At 35.0% G+C, this 23,743-nt stretch overlaps 1 protein-coding gene across 1 annotated transcript; it reads right to left on the bottom strand.

Annotated features, from left to right (window-relative positions):
* Nucleotides 1-9,214: 9,214 nt before the first annotated feature.
* Nucleotides 9,215-15,194, bottom strand: LOC146912748 (disease resistance protein RPV1-like). Its single transcript, XM_085722238.1, has 6 exons — nucleotides 14,794-15,194; nucleotides 14,203-14,707; nucleotides 12,313-13,417; nucleotides 11,801-12,076; nucleotides 10,417-11,196; nucleotides 9,215-9,961 (listed from the first exon to the last, which is right to left on the bottom strand). The coding sequence occupies exons 1-6, from the start codon at nucleotides 15,155-15,157 to the stop codon at nucleotides 9,455-9,457; spliced, it is 3,537 nt and encodes a 1,178-aa protein (XP_085578364.1). The 5' UTR covers nucleotides 15,158-15,194; the 3' UTR covers nucleotides 9,215-9,454.
* Nucleotides 15,195-23,743: the final 8,549 nt, after the last annotated feature.

Genomic DNA, 23,743 nt, shown 5'->3' with positions numbered 1-23,743 from the left:
CCTTATAAAAAAAAGTGTCATCACCTATATCGTCGCTCACCATCATTCATCACCAGCATAATTTATTTTCTCCCACATTCATCATCTACTCCATCTTTGATTTTTATTATTATCTTCCTTTGGCTCTTCCTCCACCCCACGGCCAAGCCCTCACATTCCCGATGAACCAAATTCACCATCGCATGCCCAAATTCATTCACTGAGATTCGCATGATCAGATTCCTAAATACATAAACACGATCGCATGCCCACATCATTGTCACATCCTGAAAACTTATGGGGGACCAAAAAACTATGTTGACTTTTTTAGTAGGGGGACTAAAATGTTGGTTATAAAAGAAGGGGGATCAAAAGTTTAGAAATATCAAAATAAGAGGATCAAAATTGCATTTAAGCTTCGTATATTATTAATAATGATCAGCCCCCTGAATTCTTGATGACACTAGGTCATATATCATTTTTTGCTTTGATTTCTATGTAATTTTAGTCGAGTTTAGGTGATTATACATGAGTTATGAGCTACAAAACGCGTATTTCAAATGCACAAGCAAAGGAAGCATCGTACTGCGATTTGTGAGCATCGTACTACGATTTTGAACATCCTGGAGGAACTTTTGTTACTGGAAATATCGTAGTACGATCTCCAAGCATCGTACTACGAGTTGGTGATGAGCCATCGTACTACGATTTTAAGCATCGTAGTACGATTTTTGCGAATCAGATTTTTTCTTATAAAAGCCAAGCTGCACTTTGAGCCAGGGGTTCGGAATTTTGGAGAAAGAAACTGACTTTTGGAGCTGGAGATCTGGAGAGAAGGTGGTAAACCATCAAAACTCATATCCGGTTACCAATTTCATGTAATGAATCCTTCTTTTACATTAGTTATTTGTGCTTTAGCCATGAGTAGCTAGATCATTTGTGATTAGGTCAAAAGATGATTATGTTCTAGCTCATGTTTATGTAACATGTAACTCTTAATATTATGAATGTCATTCTAGTTTATTCAGTATAAATCGTTCTTAATGCTTTTATGATTCTGACCCAATATAATCGATTCTAGAGATTAGATGACTACTGACACCAGCGTTTAACTCTGACATATTTATACTGTTCAACTTAACAGACAATCTAGGGATGGAACGCTGTCAGGTTGTGACTTTTAAATTAACGTGTTTAAACCTTGAATTAACGTTGTCAGGTTGTGACTTTTAAATTAACGTGTTCAAAAATATTAAACATTAAAAAATTAACGGAGCAGGACCAATTTGACTGACGGATGTATAATTGAGGGACCGAAACGTGGGTTTTATTACTTATAGGACCAAAATGAAAATTGGAAATTAATTAGAGGACCAAATGACCTATTAAGCCTAAATTTTATTACTTCGATATAAGTTAGTACACTTGTTAAATTTGTATCAATTCTCTTCTTGACACGTCAACTCAATTCTGCCACATGCAGAACAAATTGCCACGCCACATCCACCAAAATCTGATGTGTACCACTCCTCCTTGCAGATTGCTCTTCAAATTTTAGCATCAAATATTGTTCAAAACTATATGACATGAGTTACAATTGACACCATTTGAAAGGCCATATGTTACCCTACATTTATTTGTTCTTCATCACTATTTGTAACCACTTACCATCAATTAATATTGTCTCAATTCACATGATATAGGTGCAATTGGAGGTTGCATGTCAATGTTAAATATTACATTTATGTTGTCCAGAGCATAAATACACTTGGAAATATATTCCAAGCCGTCTTATCAAATTTGATTTACAACATTTTTTTTTTGTTATAAGAATATTTCCAACCTTTGATATGCTTATTTGTAAATAGAGAAGATAACAAGGTTAACCATATGTATATGGTTGTTATTGAAAATTGACTCAAAATTTGGAAAATGAAGGAGCTCAAAATCGTGATCCAATTTTGAGTGTGCTTCGGAGCATTCCTCTCAACAAAAATTGGAGCCCGATTTGTCATAATCGTAGCCTGATTTTGAGGATAATGTTGAGTTTGTACTTTGTACGAAGGTGAAATCGGGGCACGATTTGCAGGCTTCGAGGCACAATTTTCTCGATGAACATTATTTAAGGCTTCATTCTTCATGTTCTGTGTGTGGCTTAGAGTGAAATTTGGAAATACAAAAGAGGTAACTTTAGGGTTGAGTGTCTATGTAGTGAGGTTCCTTGGGTTGGGAAACATTGTAATCACCTTGGGTCGTGAGATTTCACCTTTGGAAAGGATCAAAAAGCTTCCTTTAGTGTTTTCTCTTAGGATTCATTAAGAGTGTGAGTGACTTGAAAAATGGGTAAAAATTAGGCTTTGTTTTTTGTGAGCTTTTAAGCTAAATTCTTGTAACCCCTTTGTATCACTTTCATCTTAGTGTATTGGAGAGCTGCTCTCTCCCCTAGAGTAGGTCATATTGCTTTGATTATGCTTGTGGTGTTGTTCTACATTAAGACTTAGGTGTATTTTGTTGTTGTTGCTGCTTGAGGGATACTTTACTCATTGATTACTACTTCCTTTGCTCCACACATCTTTGTTTCATTGGTGTGATTTTGTCCGAATTCATAACAGTTGTCTTGGACAATAGAGGACCACAACTTATATGTCTCTTCTAAGCTTTGGACCACAATTGTCTTCGAACAAAATAAAAACATACAAATATTGAATATAATAAACAGACGTAATATGAATACGTATTAAACATAAAAAAGTCATAATCATGACCTTCATATGAACATAATTGGACATTAAATCCCTCAAAAAAAAAAAAAGGCTATTAAAGACAAAAACAAAATGAATTTTTTTTTGAACATGAAAACATTATGTTTGATTTTTTATGGACTAAAAGGAAAATTCACTATTTATTTAGGGACAAAAAACTTATTTAACCCTACATTAATTTTCTTTTTAACAAAACATTGAATTATTATAATGATATATAACTAATTTTCAATTAAAAAATTATCTCTCTATTCGAAACATAAAATTATAAACACAATAATTTAAATTATAAACACAATAATTTAAATTTAAATGAAGGTACAATTTGAACAAAAAAAATTCAGCACAATGACTCATATAGGCATCTATCAATTGCTCTTTAGGTATCTTAATTGTTTATAGGCATCTATCAGACGACAATTAGTCATTCAATACTTTTTAAATTGGTAAATACACTTTTTAAATCAATTTTACTAATTTAAAAAGTCTGTTGTTTTACGGTAGTTAATCACCGTTCGACGTGTTTAAGGAGCCGTTGTCAAATTTTTAGGGTTCAAATTCCCTCAAAAACTTGATAATGGAACACTAGATTTGAGATTTGAGCAAGACATTACTGTGAAGATCAAAGGGACTTAATTGATTCATTAACTGTTGAATAAGAAAATTATAACTTGTGCCATTAAATTGCACTATTGCCACTAAATTGCACTATTTTCAACTTAAAAAGGTAAGGAAACGATAACTTGTGCCCTTAAGGCACAAGTTTAGAAGCCAAATATAAAAACTTATTTTTGAAAATTATGCATTCAATGTCTTAAAAGATTAAAAACTTTTTTTTTAAATACAACACTTATGTTTTAATTCTTTTTTTAGATCTTTAACTTGTGCTCTTAAGGCACAAGTTAACATGAACCCAACAAAATACTACTCCCTCCTTTTCAAAATGAGTGTCGCTTTAGCCAAAAAAATTTGTTTCAAAATGAATGTCGCTTTCAGTTTCCAATGCAATAATAACTTTTTCTTTTCAATTATACCCTCCAATTAATACTGTGCACACTACTTTCAAAGTATTACTTTTAAAACTAACCAATAGTTAATAAGGATAATATGGTAAAATAACCATTCTCTTTCTTTTAATCATTGCATTTATTAATATGTGTGTAAACACCTAAAACGACACTCATTTTAAAACGGAGGGAGTATTAAACATCATACCAACCCACTAATATATGGAGTAATTAGCCAAATACCCCCCCGAAATTGCAAGGCGCGTCAATTACCCCCCTGCAGTTAACGAAATATCAATTACCCCCCCGAAATTGATAAACGTTAGTCAATTACCCCCCTCCGTTAATTTCCTCCATCCAACATGCTGATGTGGCAGTTAACTGCCCACGTGGCACTGCCACATGGTCAGAAAAGGCATGCCACGTCAGAGGGGGGTAATTGACTATATTTTTTAAATTTTTTTTGAAATTTTTTTTTTTTTTGAAAAAAAAAAAAAAAAAATTTTGAACAAAAATATGATTTTTCCTTGCAAATTTATGATAATTGATCACCACTATGAATCTTATTCCTTCTATATGCTAATTTATATGACTAATATATGTCACTGTCATTATTATCACTACTATATAATGTGAAGTTGATGGTGTGTTTCGATTTGGACAGAAGAGGGGGAATTGAAGCTTGCTTTAGGGCTTAATAATGATGAAAATGATAATGGAAGCTTTGCATGTTGATTTTTATTGAAGTACATGATAGTATTGTTGTGTATGTTGGTAGTTTTGATTAAAATTCTTGGTTCACAATAGTTATATGAAATATGTATTGTTGTTCTAAGTATTTTCTTATGTGTATTGGAAACAAATGTAAGAGGCAATTATGCTAAGCTGTTTGTGCTGCTATTGTTCTAAGTTGTTTGTGTTGTTATTGTTCCAACAAGTTCGTGTCAAAAAACCCCTGTAGTTTATCAATAATGGTCAAAAACCCCCCTGTAGTTTATCAATAATGGTCAAAAACCCCCCTGTATTTGAATTATTTGGGCTTATGTTTTGACAGAACCTGTTATGCTAGTTCTGTTTGTGGTTGGTGGCGTGTTTCTGCGGCCTGCAGTGTCTGGGTGCCTGCAGTGTCTAGGTGCATGAGTGTCTAAGTTTATAATCTATGACTAAGGTATGCTACTATATGACAAAATTATCTCTGTGAAATCATCATTTAAGTATGCTACCTATAATGACAGTATAAGCATAGAACAGTATAATGACAGTATAAGCATAAAACATCTATATGACAGAACTATATGACAGAATTATCTCTGTATAAGCACATTATATAGTAGTGATAATAATGACAGTGGCATATATTAGTCATATAAATTAGCATATAGAAGGAATAAGATTCATAGTGGTGATCAATTATCATAAATTTGCAAGGAAAAAATCATATTTTTGTTCAAAAAAAAAATTTTTTTTTTCAAAAAAAAAAAAAATTTCAAAAAAAATTTAAAAAATATAGTCAATTACCCCCCTCTGACGTGGCATGCCTTTTCTGACCATGTGGCAGTGCCACGTGGGCAGTTAACTGCCACATCAGCATGTTGGATGGAGGAAATTAACGGAGGGGGGTAATTGACTAACGTTTATCAATTTCGGGGGGGTAATTGATATTTCGTTAACTGCAGGGGGGTAATTGACGCGCCTTGCAATTTCGGGGGGGTATTTGGCTAATTACTCCTAATATATGCTTCAACTTTTGACTATGTACACACTAAAGGATGCGTTGATCTCCGACCAAAAGAAAAGGTAGGTTAGGTGATGATTACTGTTTGTTCTTTTCTCTTCTTTTCTTTTTTGAAACAAGTTGTTCTTTTCTCTTTTAAATAGTGAGTAGAAAAATATAAATATATTTACCAAAAAGGAAGAGAGTTGACGAGTTAGTCTATGAGATGAGATACAATCCAATGTATCAGATCTACAATAAACGTGAAGAATACTACTATTAAAATTGTATTGGAGTTCCTGTTATGGTGATTGATTATGTCAGGACCGTATCTAAGACGGTGAGAGGAGGGCGACCGTTCTTCTAGGCTCAAAAATGATTTTAAAGCCGAAACAAAATGCAAAACTTTAAATTCTAAAATGATATGTCAGCTGTTGGTGCAAATGATTTTTTTTTTCTGAATTGAAAGTGTTACAAATATCTTTGCTAAATACGTTGACGTCAACATTTGAAATTCTTGAGTTTATCAAAACCAAATATTATTATCCAAATGTTTCAATTGGTTATCGAATTCCCTTAACTTTATCGATGACCGTTACATTTGTAGAAAAAAGATTTTCAAAGTTAAATTTTTTGAAAAACTATAGACCGTTAATGTCACAAAAAGATTGAATGATCTAGACATTTTATGTATTGAGAATGATATGATTGAACATATTGATATAGAAGCAATTTTTTTATTGATATAGACGCAATTATTTGCTAGTTTCAATTTAGAAAATGCTCGTAGAAATTGTTTTGAATGAACATTTGATATCAAATAAAAAATTCAATGTTTTTATATGAAGTTTGAAGTTTTTATTAGATTATTTGTTAACGTGATAAACACAGTTATCTTCAAACAAATTTTCAGGTACACCACAAAAGTAAACTAGAATATAAATACTCAAATTTTATATTTTAATAACCGTTAAACACAAAGTTGACTACCAAAAAGTTAAGTTACATTCCTTAAAAATTCAAAATAATTGACGTATTTTGAATTACTTGAAAGTGTGATTGTAACGCATACTTGAAAGTATGTTAGTTAGTGTTAATATTCATGATTCTTGGTTGGCCGAGGCAGCTTCTGTTCTTCATTGTAAATTGGGCAGAGTTCCTTTTCTATATCTGGAGGTATAATCGCAGAGGAGGGGAGATTTAACTCTGTTTGGTGGAATAATTTAATAAATATAAAAAATGGGGCTGTGTGGGAGGTGGGCGGTGGTTTGATGATAATGTTGGGCGGGAGGTAGGCGATGGTGCTTGTACTTTATTTTGGTGGGATCCTTGGATTGATGGGTTAGTTTTGAAGAATAGTTTTGGCCGCCTTTTTTTATCTTGCTAATAATAAAATGGCAACGGTGACTGAAATGTATTCGCTTGGGTGGGGGGAAGAGGGGGAAGCTTGAAAGTGGCAGCATCGTTTGTTTGCTTGGGAGGAGGAAAAGGTGCGGGAGTGTTGTGATATTTTAACTAATATTGGTTTGCAACCTAATCATTCTGACAGGTGGATTTGACACTTACATGCTTCCAGCACTTATAACGTCACAAGTGCTTATAACCATCTGTTGACACCAACCAGCAACAACTTGTCAACATCTCACACGTCAGAAATCTGGAACAAGGAAGTGCCCCTGAAAATTAGTCTCTTTGCTTGGCGTCTATTGCGGGATAGATAACCAACAACGGACAATCTAATTAAAAGACACATTTTACTTCCAAATGCTCAGTTATGCGTGGATGGATGCGGTGTGATGGAGGATGCAAAGCACTTATTCATCTCTTGTGATTTTTTTAGTAAACTTTGGTACGGTATTTCTCACTGGCTTAGTTACCACATAGTGTTTCCTGAACATGTGCCAGACCATTTATATCAATTTGGCACACCTTAGGAGGCTTCTCAAAAAACAATCACTCCGTTTTTCATCTTATATGGTTATCTTGTGTGTGGGTGATTTGGCTTGAAAGGAATGCTCGAATTTTTCACCAAACAGAAGCTTCGATTAATCAATTGCTAGATAAAGTTAAGCTTCAATCTTACTGTGGCTGAAAGAAAATCGTCCTAGTTTTGTTTTCTCCTACCATTCATGGTGGTTAAATCCTTGACCTTGCTTGGGAATTATTATGTAACATGGTAGCTTTCTTTTTTGGTTAATTCCTGATTTTGTTCCCTGGTTGTTTTTGATTGTAATTGATACTCTTTCAGCTGGGTTTTCGACACTCCTTGTGCTGAAATCTTCAGGCTTTCAGTAATATATTCCATTTTAACTTCTTCAAAAAAACACATACTTGAAAGTGTACTTAAAGTTTAAACAACAATTTAAAAAAGAACAAATGAAGTATAAAATATATATTTCCTTTTTGGAAAGAATATAAATATCTAAATTAAAAGGCGCTGATCTACCAACCCAATTAAAAATTGTTATTAGCCGCCCCACTACAAGTCAATGGATCCAATCCAAACCAATTAAATAATCGGTTTAATTTCATTTCTCTTTGATTTATTTTTCTTTTGTTATGCTTTACAGATTCCATTGTTTCATTCTTTCAACAAAAAAAAAAAAGATCCCATTGTTTCATAAAATATTTATTTGTTGTTGGTTACATCATTGTACAAATAAATGAAAAAGATTTGAAACATTATTCATTACCAGCAGATTTGCACTGAATAAATAAATAAATAAATAATTGCTAGGTGAAAGGGAACATGTTTATTTTTGGATATTTCTTTTTCATTTGTATCTTGTCATACAATTGTTTATATATGGATTTATTTTTTTTACTAATTTTAGATTTTTTTTTTTATCATTTGTATGTTTTGTATTTCACAATTAATGAATTGTCATGTTGCCATGCCAATTTATAAAATTCAAAATATCAAGCATTCTAGCTTAAGTTTTTCACATGTATTTGTATAATATCACATGAAATTTTATCTATTAATCTTAAAAAAACCACAAAAGCATTTGTTTGTTATTTCTTTGATCTTCTTTTTTTTAACCTTGATACGACAAGAGTTACTATCTTCAATATATTAATGACCATAACACAAATGATACAGTGCATCCTTTGTAAGTTGACAATGAATTGCTACTTTGTGGTCTGAATCAGAAGAATCTATTGTTCTCTTTACGGCATACTTTTTTTTTTCTTTTAATGGTAAGGGGAGAGTCATTTACTTGTTTTGCGGCAGTTGTAATGCCTATAACTGATATGCTGTCTCTATTGAATAAGCTTTATTTACTGCCTATGATTTTCAGTTTTTTACCTTGGAGAACTTCTCATCAAAGTTGCTCCTCAGAGATTTTCATTGTGTATTAACTTCCCAATAGAAAAAATCTTGTGCAAGTATGAGCACAAGTCACCTACATGTCTATCTCATAAAAATATGAATTGCTATTAGAATAAAGTTGATTAGTAAATGTGACAATAATAAAATGCCTCTGATTTGATTTGATCTTTTAAATCTTAGTAATGTTTAGCTCAGCGATTAAAAAAATTTAGACTATATTCAAATTAATTAGTTTTAATGTAAGTGAAAAATAAAATTCTTTACTAGAATTGTTGTAATGTTATACGAAGGTGCATGACTTGTGCATTTCCGACCAAGCAGGTTTTATTGTAAGGAGTCAAGTGTTAACCTCAGAGACATGTGAATGAACTCTTGAGGATTTCACTCTCTCACCTGAGAATCCAAGCACACAAATATATTCGACGAATAATTCAAAACTGAGTACTAATAGAGTTAGAGTCACATGCCAAAAACTAGATATAACATGGAAGGTTTGTAACTTAAATTAACATATCTCTATAGGATTACAAAAACTTAGCATGGATAAAATCTAGAAACTTCAGCCAAAAATGGAAAACAATTGTTGCGTATACAAAGGTATGCAGACACCATAAGAATTGGTGTTTACACAACCATTGTCTTGCCATTTTTCATTGATTCATTCCACTCGGTTTTTCTTCTTTCTGTTCTGATTGAAGTCATCAGTGGGTTCATCTTCAGCAGAGAATCTCTTTACTGAGCATTCAGTTTCATCACCTCTACAAGCAACGAGATTCAAATCTTGTGCATCATATACCAGATAAACAGAGGTCTTCTTCACAATGAAACTGTTCTCAAAAACAAAAACGACCTCCACTTTGTTACCGGGTTCTATGCTTGATACTACCCTATGACCCTCTTCATCTTCAAAGGAGACTAATGCCTCACTCTTATAGAGCTGAATGGTGGCCTTCGTGTAATTTTTCACTAACATGTTTTTAAGGCCACTTGATGTTATGTCATTTGGAGTTGAAGTATAGACAATGAGCATCATTGTCTTCAAGTTACGTCCTTCCACTAGAGGGACTTCAAAAGTTACAGAAGAACCTTCAGAATTAAACGTTAACCAATTTGGATAACTATCACCGGGGAGGAAATAACCACCACTCTCATTGACATCCATATTCTGTGAATGTAAAGATAGGTTCAAAATTTATTTGACAAGTATATAAATATCATCTAGTGATTTATTCAACAATTGGAGATATGATTTTTCTCACAAGGTAATTAACCATATTTTGACGCTACAAAGAAATATTTGCTTGGATCCATAAAACAGATTATCAGTCCAACTGAAAAACTCCATACCAATGAAAATAATAGTGAGGGAAGATAATGATAGTAACAAATTTTACCACTATAAAACAGACTTTAAGTTTGTAAATAACAAGCAGTGAATTACAATAAAATACAATGTTCTTATTTGTGGGTTGAAGGTTTTATGTTGATTTGAAATAGGTATTTGTTCTTAATTTGAGAAAACAAATGGAATTATTAGGTATGACAAAAATGATGTGCTATAAAAATATGACAATTGCAATTATTATATAAATGTAAGGGGTAGAGAGTTCAATTTGAAACCTGTAAAATGTTATCTTTCAGAATATTGGTGACTTGGCAATTCATTCCTATTTGAATAAACAGAGATTTCAGAGAAGTTTTATATCCTGAAATTTGAACTTGACTGCAACCTTGAAAGGTAGAAGCTGATTCTAATTCATTAGAATTTGTAGCATATAAAGCATCCAAAATTCTTTCTGTGTCTTGAGAAAGTTGAAGTTCTGAGCCACACTCAACCCAAAGACATCGAAGCCATGGAAGGTACTTGGACATAGATGATAGGTCATGAAAACCACTATTTGGAGCATCTAGAGGAACAAGAGATGTTTGAAATGGAAATGGGAGATTATTTGTTGGTGACATCCAAGACCAAATGATAGCCGGAAACACATCATGTGAGAATCCTTCATAGCCACACAAGGAAATATATGCAATGCTTTTGGACCTTACTATTGAAAACGGAACTCTTGTTATTGCAGTGTTATTTGCAATCAATTTGGTTAAAGATTCCATCTGTTCCAAGTCCTCTTCCAACTTGTCAATCGTTGTACACCCAGAAATATTGAGAGTTTTCAATGATTTCAACTTATAGATACTTCTTGGAAGGCTTTGAAGGCTAATGCAATCTTCCAAATTTATCAGAAGTATTTTGTTGAGATCTCCAATACTATGGGAAACTTCAGACAACTTTGGACAATCTGTGAGTACTAACTGTTCAAGATTAGGCATGTTTGAAAAATTTGGGGTCTTTGTCAGATAATGAGAATGACTAAGATTGAAAATTTTCAGGTTCTCCAGCCTCTGCAAAAACAGATATGTTATAAAATTTAAACTATTTACTTTATTGCAACATCGTTTTTAATACCAATATATAATTGTTTGGTTTTACGTTTGCATAAAAATTGAAACAAGGCTTCATTTCTGTATATAATGTTTGCAGAAATTAATAAAAGCCATCTCTGAGTATTCTGCAGAGAGTTCAAAAATCTTACATGATATATTAGTTTGCAGTGTTATGGTCCCTTAACTTAATTTTAGATAACAGTTTGGTTGGCTATTATTTGTTTTTTTTTCTTTTCAATTTTGCCTATGAATTTTCAAGCTTCAAATTCATAGTTTTATTTTCTTATGACCTTTAAATCTTCAAATCTATGGTCTTCATCTATGTTTGTACAAGAATATTAGATTTAAAGCTTGAAAATCTATATGAAAATGGACCAAAAAGACAAAATTGAAATTAAAAAAAGATAAACGACCAAATTGTTACCTAAAATTAAGTTGAGGAACTAAAAATGTAATTTTTGCCTAAAATCTATTTAACCAAATATTAGATATTGGAACCCATGATTTCCTTTCTTTTAACTACATCAAAGACTTTGAACAAGATTTAGGTGGTAATTAATACCTGGGGCTCTTCCCACACATGTTTGACTTTGCTATTTACTAACTCAATGGAAACTAAATTCTCTTGATAAAAGCTTGAAGGAATGCATTTTGAAGGAAATCCATTCCAAGAAAGCCATGTCAGATTTCTTGAAAGATATTCAAAGTCCCCATCAAGTTGTACACCAGCAAGTTGAAGCAGTCTGAGTTTTTTCATTTTCTTGAATGCTTTGGTACTAAAGCATTTTCCATTTGCTGTTGGCAATTTCAAAGCTAATCCCTCAACAGCTTTTGTTCCCTGTGAAATATGATGGGAAAAAAAATTAAAATATGCACATGCTAAAGATTAAAGATACAAGACATATAGAAAAATGTCATTAAATTGATTATGTCACTAGAGATTGGGAAGCACAAAATGGTTCATAACCAAACTATTTTTCAAATCTCAACCACACTAATGTTTGAAAGTTCTTTTGAGAGTCAACAAAACGTATAAATGTTTAATAATCGACACATAAGTATATGAATTCTTACGGTTTTCTCTGATAATACGTCAATCACATCCTTATTAAACCACAACCTGCTACGCTCTTCGGGCTCCTTTGGTGATTTCTCACGAATGATTTCTCTTCCCATATCACGTACTAAATCATGCATTGCAAGTCTGTTCCTATCATCAACAGTCACAAGGCTTCGCTCAACAAGGACTCTTACTCCAATTTCTGCAAAAAGTTCGCTACCATTTAATATATGTATAACATCATTCCTGTCCATCCCAATAAAGAAACAAGCTATGTCAAGGAATATTTCTTTCTCAGTGTCATCACTTAGAGCATCATAGCTTATTTTTAATTTCTTGTGTACTTCACCATTAGGAATTCTTTTGAGTTTTTCTAATGCACACTTCCAATCTTCTATCCCCATATCAAACAAATACGATCCGAGGACTTCCAAAGCTAGCGGCAAACCCCCAGAATAATCAACTACATTTCTTGAAATTCTAGCAAAATCTTCTCTAGGACTAGCTTGCTTGAATGCATGCCAACTAAAGAGTTCAATTGAATCGCTTTCATCCATTATTTTCATTTGGTAAACTTGGTTCACTCTATCTCTTCTAAGTATTTTCATATTTCTAGTTGTGATTATTATTCTGCTCCCTGGACCAAACAATGAACTCCTTCCACACAAAACATTCAGTTGGTCTAATGTATTCACATCATCAAGTACTAAAAGTACTCTTTTATGGAAGAGTCTATCCTTAAGTATATATTTCCCTGACTCAATGTTTTGTATCTTAGTTTTCCTTTCTCTGCAAATATCAAAGAGAATTTGTTTTTGTAAAGAAATTGGGCCATTATTTTGCTCCCAAACTTCCCTAACATTTTCAAGGAAGCTCCTACCCTCAAAAGTGCGACCAATTTCATTGTAAATGGCTTTGGCTAAGGTGGTTTTACCAATACCTCCCATACCCCAGATTCCTAGTAGCAGAACATCATTTGATCGTTGGATGTCTAGCAATTGAATCACATCTTGTACTCGAGATTTGAGTCCCACTAGATTATCAGCAATGAACAAGTCTTCCTTGTCAAGTAAACGTGTAACATTTTCCACAATGTCTTTGATTGCCTCACTTTCATTCCTATAAAACATGGACCAAAGAAAAAGTTGAAGATACAAATACAACTAAAAAGGAACAAACGAGTGTTTCAGAACATTAAAAACATAAAATAAGAAATCTGTTTTAATTATTAAAATATAATTTGCATTAGTTACACTATTATAATTTATGTAAGTTATTAATTAATTGCACTCTTTGAATATAAAGTAATTAAACTTTATGTAAAATGAAATGATCTATCTACAAAGGGTTAAGCATCTCTATTCTAGTATCCACTGAAAAGGGACCCATTGTAATTAGTGTTGTGGATAAATCCAACTATGTTTGTTGGTTAGTTAGTTAATAACTAACTAGTTAGTTAGTTGGTTAGTGGCCTGTAGAGGAAGTAACTTCAACTAGCCTAGAAGTACTTTGTTTTGTATCCGTTGATATATCTCATATCAATATCTTGTATCATAATTACTATGCAACACAATTCATAGTTTTACAATTCACCATAAACAAAACTCTCTTCATTCTCTCTATCCTCACCACAGATAAAAAAACGTTCTAAAGTCTCTCTTTTCTCTCATCATTGTGTGTAAGCATCAAGCTTGCACCGACAATTAGGAGTTTGGTTGAAATCTAATTAGAAAAGTCCGACCAATAACTACATCAACAAAATTCGAACTCGTTACATTCGATTGATTCAATCTTTCCTAAAGGTAGGTAACCACTTGGTTTAAGCAAGTCCAATTTTTTGTTTTGGTCAAGAAAGCAAGTCCAACTTAGTTCCAACTTAGTAATGGTTGAATTAATCAAATTACCTGAAATTTAGAACTACAGATCCTGCAAGGCCAGCAGCCTCTTTAAGCGCCTCTCTCCATATCCGCTCCGATTTCAGCGGCTTATCTTTCCTCTTCGCCCTTAATATCCTATTCAAGAGACTTTGAAATGCTTTTCCAAACTCACCAGTCTGGTGACGTACTTCAGATGGATCTACATGATAAAACACTGGAAAAACAAACTTCCCTTTGGTTCTACGACACTCCATTATCTTCTCCAACTCATCCAAACACCATCGCGAATCCGCATAATTTCTTGAAAAAATAATAATAGAAATATGAGAGTTTTCAATTGCTTGAAGTAGCGATGTTGAAATGGTATATCCTCTTTGAAGGGAATCATCGTCAATGAAAACTTTAAATCCAGTGTTTTGAAGCGAAACATTGAGATGTGAAGTGAAGGAAGAACGAGTATCTTCTCCTCTAAAACTTAAGAACACGTCATGAATCCTTACTGGTTGCAGCCTATTATTCCGCGGTGGAGACACTAATAAAAAAGAGAGAGAAAATCAGTAAACGTGAGGCTTCAAACTAAATTCCTGCAATATAAGTAAAAGAAAATAGTGTATTCACCTCCTCCCTGGGGTAGCCATGGCCATTTAATGGTAGACTTGGGAAGATTTATACGATCTGAAATTCTCTTCCGCCTTTCCATTTCCACAGGGGTGGGGTAATGGAAAGATCTTGACACCTTTGTTGTCGCCCTCCGTTTCCATCTTAATCTTCTGCGAAGAGTGATCCCAGGTAGTGAATCCAGTGAAGGGGAAACCACCTTACCACCACCACTCTCGTCACTCAAATGATCCACCACAGACACCTGCTCTTCGGGTGCAGAAACAGAGGTCTTTGAAATATATTCACCGTCTGTTACCGGTGGTGGCGATGGGGAACGTTTAAAGTTGTATGATAAAGATGAGGAAGGTTTTTTGTTCTCCATTTTTTTTTTTTTGGATCTGATAATGGCGGAAAAGTATGAATGAAATGGTGAGAGTGAGACCTTTCTAACAACGGAGTAAAAATCCAAAAAGGTATTAAAAATAATTGAGAGTGAGAAGCAAGCAGCTGTGGACATCATAATCTCCACTCCAAAATATCTACGTAATTCTTCTTTTGACTATTTTTGAAGTAGTCCCTCCAATTCTATTTATAAAAAAATATTTGACTTTGTAAATTTATTGGATAGTTGATATATTTGGTCTATATTACTCCTTAAGTCTTAAATAAAGAGAAAAATCTTTTTTTAGATTCATTGAATAAATAATGTAATTAAATACATTATTTATAAAAGAAACATGAGAGCTGAGAGTGAACGTGGTGGCCGACCTAGGTTCTCCCGTTGGCAACCACGCCGGAGCTTATCTCCGGAAGAGAGATACATTGGGGGGGGATAGGGGTCCAGCCTGGGAGGCAGAAAATGGGGGGGATAGGGGTGATTGGTCTGTAGTTAGGTCACGAAAGCAGAAAGCGACGCAACCGGTGGATCGAGGATGGCACAGGTCAAGGGATTCAGCGCGGCAAGGAGGCAGGGATCAGGGCAGGGGTTACGGTATGCAGTATGGCGGAAAAGATAATAGGTATTCCAATCGGCAAGCTAGGGTTTGGGAGGATCATCATGCAACGTACAAGACTGAACGTACAGCCATTCCTTATGATTCTGGACGTCAGACAGCTCCATCAGCAAAGCGCGACGTTCATTTTGCTGAGCATGAAGATCGTTACTACGGGGTTGTTTCTTCTGACAAGGACGACAGTGGTATTGGTGCAAAGGTATCGTTTTATTTTGCCAACATTCCAGATTATATGCCTTTGTTCAGGCTACGCCAATTCTTCGAGGTATGTGGAATTTTGTCTGATATTTATGTTGCTAGACACCTTAATGCTCGAGGCCAGGTCTATGGGTTTGTCAGATATTCAAATGTTAAAAATAGAGACAAATTAGGACAGGCTTTGAACAATATATGGATTGGTGATTATCGTGTTTGGGCGAGGGTAGCAAGGTTCGACAGGTTCGCACAATTTGATGCGGATGTTAAGGTGGAGAGAAGTGGAGGCCGTGAGGTAGGGAGGGTTGAGGAGGTTAGGCCGGTGGTTATTACGCATGGTGTAGGGATTAAGAACGTTCGGATGGGAAAGACGGTGGTAGAGGAGTTAGGTTGTGAGGGAGAAAAAATTGTGAAGGTTGGTACGGTGGATGTAAATGTAGAGCAGAAGGAGAAAAAAATAAGTCGAAAAATAAAAAAAATGAAAAGAAGGGTGAGGATGAGGGAGTGGTGGGGAAGAAGGAGAAGGTTAGAATGGTGGAAGGGGTCACGAGGGAGAATGATGTAGTGAGGAAAGGGAAAGAGATAAAGGGAGGTGACCTTGTGTGGGAACCGGTGGTGAAGAAGGATGTGGATAGTGGTGTTGTTCATGCGGGCATGCTGTCATATATTTCGAAGCCGGAGGATCGAATGTGGGCAAATGGTGGAGTGGTGGCTAGGGTGGTGTCGGGAGAATCTTCGTGATCTTTACAACAAAGGGTCGTCGACGCAGGTTTTGTGAATATTGAGGTGATTCCAATGGGAAGTGATAGGGTTTTGCTGCGTTGTTCGAATGGTGGGACATTTGGAAAGTATTTAATGATGCAATACATTTTTTTGGTATGCTATTCTCGGAGGTGCATCAATGGTCCAAAGAAGATACTTATGAACGAGGTGCCTGGTTAAGGATTTATGGGACTCCTCCGCAGGCTTGGAACGAAGCATTTTTTAATTTATGTGTGTCAGGCTGTGGCAGATTTATCCGATCAGATGATTGTACGGTGGATCGGGCACGGTTAGATTTTGCACGTGTCCTTATTTCTACATCTTTTTTGGAAGTTATTAATTCTTCAGCTGATGTTGTTATTGATGGTACAAATCATGTGATTAAAATTGTTGAGGAGTGGGGGTGCAATCTTGGTGAAGATGCATTTTTGGTGGAAGAGGAGAGGGACTCAACTTCGGAAGCGTTAAATGAGAAGGAACATGTTGTTGAGGAGGAGGATAATGGTAACATGGATGACTTGGTGAATGATTTAAATGTTGCTTGGAGGAATGACACTGATGGCCACGAGAAAAAGCTGTTTGATGTGGAAACTAAATTGTTGAATGCAAGTGAGGCTGGGTCTGTGAAACAGGTTCAGAATTCGGTGGCTTTTAACAAACAGCCTGTGCTTGAGAACATGAACTTGGTTAAGGATCGGGACACCCATCTTGGTCCCGGTTATGTTGCTGCTAGCTCGGTTCAGCAGGGGCAGGCCAATGCTTCGCTTTCTAAAGCATCTGGCAAGTCAAAAAAGAAGCTTAAGGCTGCTGTTTCTCTTAAGCATACAGCTGGGTTTATAAAAAAAATAGCTCATTTACCGTCGATAGAAAGGAAGGAAATTCTGAAGGTTTTAAAGAAACAACAAAGAAAGAAATGAATCAGGTCTACAGTGTCAAAAGACTTGGTTAAATCTTCATCTTCTTCTCCTATTTTGTCTAACGCGTCGGTTAATAAAGAGTTGGAGCACTGGGTTGTTTTGCATGATAAAAAGGAGGATGTGGCAGCTGATGCGAGGGGGATAGGCAAGACTTTGGGTGTGTGTTTTGAGGGTGGTGTTAATAAATCTTTTAACTTGATGACGAGGGAGGGTAGAAGGGAGTTGAGGGCGTCGGGGAGTGTGTTGCAAGGGGCTGTTGTGGGGGACGGTGGGGAGGGTAATGAAGGAGAGTAGGTTGAGGTGGAGAAGGGGCTGGTTGGGGGTGGAGATGAAAATTATTTCTTATAATGTTCAGGGGTTGGGTGGTGGTGAGAAGCGAGAAGAAGTGCGTCGTCTTATTTGTGTTAGGCGGCCTTTTGTGGTGTGTTTGCAAGAAACAAAACTGAATTTGGTTGATGCATTTATTATTAAATCTTTGTGGGGTAGTGATGGTTGTGGGTATTCTTATCAAGCTTCTGTCGGTGCTTCTGGAGGTTTGTTAATTATGTGGGATACGTCGATGGTGGAGGTTTGGTGCACTATTAGTTTCAGACATGTCCTAGTTATTAAAGGAAGGGATCGTTTATCTGGCCACACATTTGTTTTAGTAAATGTTTATGCACCCTGTGATTTATCTGCGAAGCAAGATCTTTGGCTGAGTTTGCATCATTTTATTATTGGTTGTGGCGATGCGAATGTCTGTGTATGTGGGGACTTTAATTCTGTTAGAACGCCGGAGGAAAGAAGAGGTAGAAACTTGCTTTTTAGACAGGTGGATGCTGACAACTTTAATAATTTGATTGACGATAGCTTCTTGATAGATTTGCCACTTTGTGGTAGACTATTTACTTGGTATCGTGGAGATGGGGTTTCGATGAACAGGTTGGATAGATTTTTGGTATCTGCTAAACGGTGTGAATCTTGGCCAAATTGTATTCAGGTTGCCCTTCAGCGTGGGCTGCCCGATCATGTTCCGTTGGTTTTATTTATTGATGAGGAAAATTGGGGTCCTCGACCGTTGCGGCTGATGAAGTGTTGGGCGGATTATGCTGGTTACGTTGATTTTGTTCGTGAAAAATTAAATACCTTTAGGCTGGAGGGATGGGGCGGACATGTGCTGAAAATGAAACTTAAAATGATCAAAGTTTGTCTAAAGGAGTGGCACCAAAGGCATACTAAGAATATTGAAGGCAAGATTGTGGATGTAAAAAATAGAATTTCTTCTCTAGACTCTAAAGGGGAGGAGACCGAGTTGCTTGAGGAGGAACTGTTGGAGATTCGCGAGTTGTCAGTTACTTTGCATTCTTTGTCTCGAGTGCATACTAGTATGAATTGGCATAAGGCGAGGATGAATTGGATCAAGGAAGGTGATGCTAATTCAAAATTTTTCCATTCTATGATGTCAAAAAGGCAACGTATGAATTCTTTACATTTGATTCAAGTGGATGGTGTTCTTGTGGAGGGTGTTCAACATATTCGATCAGCTGTGTTTAATCACTTTGCAAATCATTATAGAGTTTCTGATATTGTGCGGCCAGGAATCCAGGGGCTGAATTTTCGCAAATTGACTCATGCTCAGGCAGGTATTTTGGTTCGACCTTTCACTCTAGAAGAGGTTAAACAGGCGGTTTGGGACTGTGACAGTTTTAAAAGTCCTGGACCTGATGGCATTAATGTTGGCTTTATTAAGGATTTTTGGATTGAGCTGAAAGATGATTTCATGAGATTTTTGGTAGAGTTCCATAGGAATGGGAAATTAACGAAGGGTGTTAACTCGACGTTTATTGCTTTGATTCCGAAGGTTGTTAGTCCTCAACGGCTAGCAGATTTTCGTCTTATTTCTCTGGTTGGTTGCATGTATAAGGTGTTGGCAAAGGTTCTTGCTAACAGGCTTCGCTCTGTTTTGGACTTTGCGGTGTCAGATGCACAGTCTGCCTTTGTTCGTGGGAAACAGATTCTCGATGGTATTCTTATTGAGAATGAGGTAGTTGATGAGGCAAAACGGTTAAACAAGGAGCTATTATTGTTTAAGGTGGATTTCGAAAAGGCTTACGATTCCATTGATCATAATTATTTAAATGCGGTGATGGTTCAAATGAATTTTCCAACACTTTGGAGGAAATGGATAATGGAGTGTGTTGGAACGGCTAAAGCGGCGGTCCTTGTAAACGGGTGCCCGACTGAAGAGTTCCCTATTCAAAGGGGTCTTCGGCAAGGGGATCCCCTTTCACCTTTTTTATTCTTATTGGCGGCAGAAGGCTTTGATGTTTTGATGAAGGCTTCGATGTCAAATAATATTTATGATGCGTATGGTGTGGGACCCCACAGGGAGGTTAGTTTGTCTCATTTACAATTTGCTGATGATACTCTTATTCTTGGTGAAAAAAGTTGGTCGAATGTGCGTACCATCCGGGCTGTTTTGTTACTTTTTGAGGAGGTGTCTGGGCTGAAAGTAAATTATAATAAAAGTTTGTTGACGGGAGTTAATATTCCTTCATCTTGGTTATCAGAGGCTGCTTCTGTTTTGAGTTGTAATACTGGCACGATTCCTTTTGTTTACTTGGGATTACCTATTGGTGGAGATGCTTCAAAATTGAGTTTTTGGAAACCTGTTCTTCACAGTATATCTTCTAGATTGGCGGCTTGGAATCATAAGTTTTTATCTTTCGGTGGTCGACTGGTTCTTCTGAAATCTGTCATGTCCTCTCTTCCGGTTTACTTTCTTTCCTTTTTCAAGGCTCCTACAGGTATTATCTCCTCTATCGAATCTTTGTTTAAAATTTTTTTTTGGGGTGGGTGTGAGGTCTCTAATAAAATTGCTTGGGTAAATTGGAATTCTATTTGTTTGCCTATGAATAAAGGTGGTTTGGGGGTTCAGAGGATAGGAGATTTTAACTTGTCTTTATTAGGAAAGTGGTGCGGGAGGTTGTTGGTTGATAAGGATGGGTTGTGGTATCGGGTTCTAAAGGCTCAGTATGGGGAAGTGGGGGGTCGTATTAAGGAAGGAGGCCGGTTTGATTCTAGGTGGTGGAGGTCGATTTGTAAAGTGAGAGAAGGGAGTGGGGAGGGTGGTGTTGGTTGGTTTGATAACAACATAAGGCGAGTGGTAGGTAATGGGCGAGATACTCTTTTTTGGACGGACAACTGGCTGGGTGGAGTTCCTTTAAAACTTCAGTTCAGTAGGCTGTTTGATTTGGCAGTTCATAAAGAGTGTTCGGTGGAGGAAATGGTGAGAGAGGGGCGGGTGGGGGATGGTGGTGGGAGGGTGTGGAGGCGTCGTTTATTGGCTTGGGAGGAGGATAGTGTGAGGGAGTGTGCTGCTTTGTTATCTAATGTGGTTTTGCAGGATAATATTCAGGATCGTTGGAGGTGGCAACTTGAGCCGAACCATGGCTATTCAGTTAGTGGAGCTTATCGGTTCCTAACCACTTTAGAGGCACATAGTCTTGTTGGAGTTGTTTATGATGTTTGGCATAAACAAGTCCCTGCTAAAGTCTCGTTGTTTGCTTGGCGTTTACTTCAAGATAGAATCCCAACTCGTTTGAATTTAGTGCGTCGACAAGTCCTTCAATCTATTGACAATGTTTGTACTAGTGGTTGTGGATCTGTTGAATCGACGGATCATCTTTTCAGGGGTTGTGACTTTTTTGGTAGTGTTTGGGTTTTGGTTTATCAATGGCTTGGTGTCCATTATGTTATGTCTGGATCAGTCACATATCATTATGTTCATTTTATTCAATTGGCAGGTTTACCGCAATGTACTCATTATTATCTTAAGGTCATTTGGTTGGCTTGTAGCTGGGCAATTTGGAAGGAAAGAAACAACTGCGTCTTCAAAAATGCGGTTCTTGATCCTTTCAGTATTGTTGATAAAGTGAAGCAAACTTCCTTTTTGTGGCTTTCTTCGCATTCAGTCCCTATTGCGTTTGGTTTTCATGATTGGTGGAGATACCCACTCCTTTGTATGGGTGTCATGTAATTAGCCTATTTTTTTCTTTTTTTGGTGGTGGCATTCTTGTTTGGTGCATCTGGTTTGTAACAGACTTTGGGTGTCTCATCACTTTAGCACACCTTGTGCGGGGTGATTCACTCTACTTTTGTGCAATATATTCCATTTTGATTTGTTCAAAAAAAAATACATTATTTATTGAATAAATCTAAAAAAAGAAAAATCTTTTTTTATATTTAAAATTGAAAGAAAGTATAAACCAGCAACCTAAGGAATTTTTTTTAGTTTATACATGTAATTTATGATGTTAAGGCTTTTCCAAAGACGACTAATGATTACATACTTACAAGAAGAGTTAATGGATATTTTGTCAAAAAAAAAAAAGAAGCTAATGGATACATGTGGTCCACTCAAAAAATAATGGAGAGTGACAAGTAGTTGTACGTGCGAACTTAAAGTAGTCAGGTTTAGTGTCTTGGCTTGGGTCAACATTTGCGGTGGACATCATAATCTCAACTTCAAAAATACTACTAGCTCCGTCCCAATTTAATTGACACAATTTTGTTTTTCACACATATTAAGAAAAATCTATAAATAAAGGGGAAAATGAAATATATTGTATTGGGAATGATAAAAGGAGTATATTGTATTGGGAATGATGAAAGTTGTATTGAAAATTGAAATGAGTCAGTTATTTTGGGACATTTTTTTTAGAAAATGGGTCAGTTAATCCGGGACGGAGAGAGTACCTTAGTTCAACTTTTGATTATCAATCTTTTTTTGGTTTGGTGTGGTGTCTGGAATTTGAACATTGCACCTTCAATATATTATGCATTGTCCTTATCAACTGAATTAAATTCACGGGGACTGATTATCTATCTACTAATACTATTCTTTCAACTAAAAAACTAGTCTACTAATACTATATTAAAATTATTGTTCAACAATTTTACTAATCTATGGTCAATTTTTTAAAGGTTAATAGGCCTTTACCCCCCTGTAATATAGGCCACTTTTGGTTTTGTCCCTGTAAATTATTTTTTTGGATTCGGTCCTTGTAAAAAAAAAATTGTTTTCGAAAACCCCTCTAGGTCAGCTGACTGTATATTTTTGCTGATGTGGCATGTTGCCTCACCTTTGTCGGATGACGTGGTGCGCTGACTGTATAATTTTTTATTTTTTTATGGGGTACACGTGCCATTTATGATTTTTTTTTAAAAAAATTATTAAAAAAATTTAAAAAAACGAAAAAATATTACAAAAAAATGAAATAAATTCTTGAAAAATTAAAATATTAATAAAAATGATTAAAAAACGAAAATAATTATGGAAAAATTAATAAAAATGAAAAAATCTAGAAAATTTAGTAAAAAAAATCTGGAAAATTAAAAAATCTGGTAAAATGAAAAAAATCTAGAAAATTTAATAAAATAAAATCTGGAAAAATTAAAAAAAATGAAAAAGTTCATATTTCCATATTATTTTCAATAGCGGAAAAATTAAAAAATTCTTGAAAAATGAAAAAAATTCATATTTTTTTTCGAAAGTAAGAAGTTTTATTTTATAAAAAAATGAAAAATTCAGGAACTCAAAATATTTTGAAATTTATAAATATAATAAGAATAGAATTAAACATGAAAGTTCAGATTTTTCTTTCGAAATTTAAAAGTTTGTTTTTTTTATTTTTTATAAAAAAAATCAAAATATTGGAAAGTATTTTCATAATTAAAAAAACATAACATTAGATCATGAAGAGTAGAATTAAGGGCTTGTTATTCAATAGTATAACATGACTTATATACCGGTGTCAATCAATGTCAATTGTATCCTGTTATTCATCTAGATTATATTTTCGAATAAAATAAAATTCTAGAAATTAATTTTCAAAATCAAAATAATTATATAATAATATATTTTCAATTTTTTATAATTTTAATTTGATTCAGATTTTTTTTTAATTTTTTTGTAAATTTTGATATATATTAATTTTTTCATTTTTTAAATTTCTCCAGATTTTTTTTATTAAATTTTCTAGATTTTACCAGATTTTTTAAATTTTCCCAGATTTTTTTATTAAATTTTCTTGATTATTT

The sequence above is a fragment of the Medicago sativa genome, chromosome 6 (assembly GCF_051527215.1).
Source record: "Medicago sativa cultivar Bolivia chromosome 6, Bolivia_mono, whole genome shotgun sequence".
In the NCBI taxonomy this organism is placed as follows: Eukaryota; Viridiplantae; Streptophyta; class Magnoliopsida; order Fabales; family Fabaceae; genus Medicago; species Medicago sativa.
Note: the sequence above shows the minus strand (reverse complement) of the source record. Positions and strands in the feature narration are given on the sequence as shown.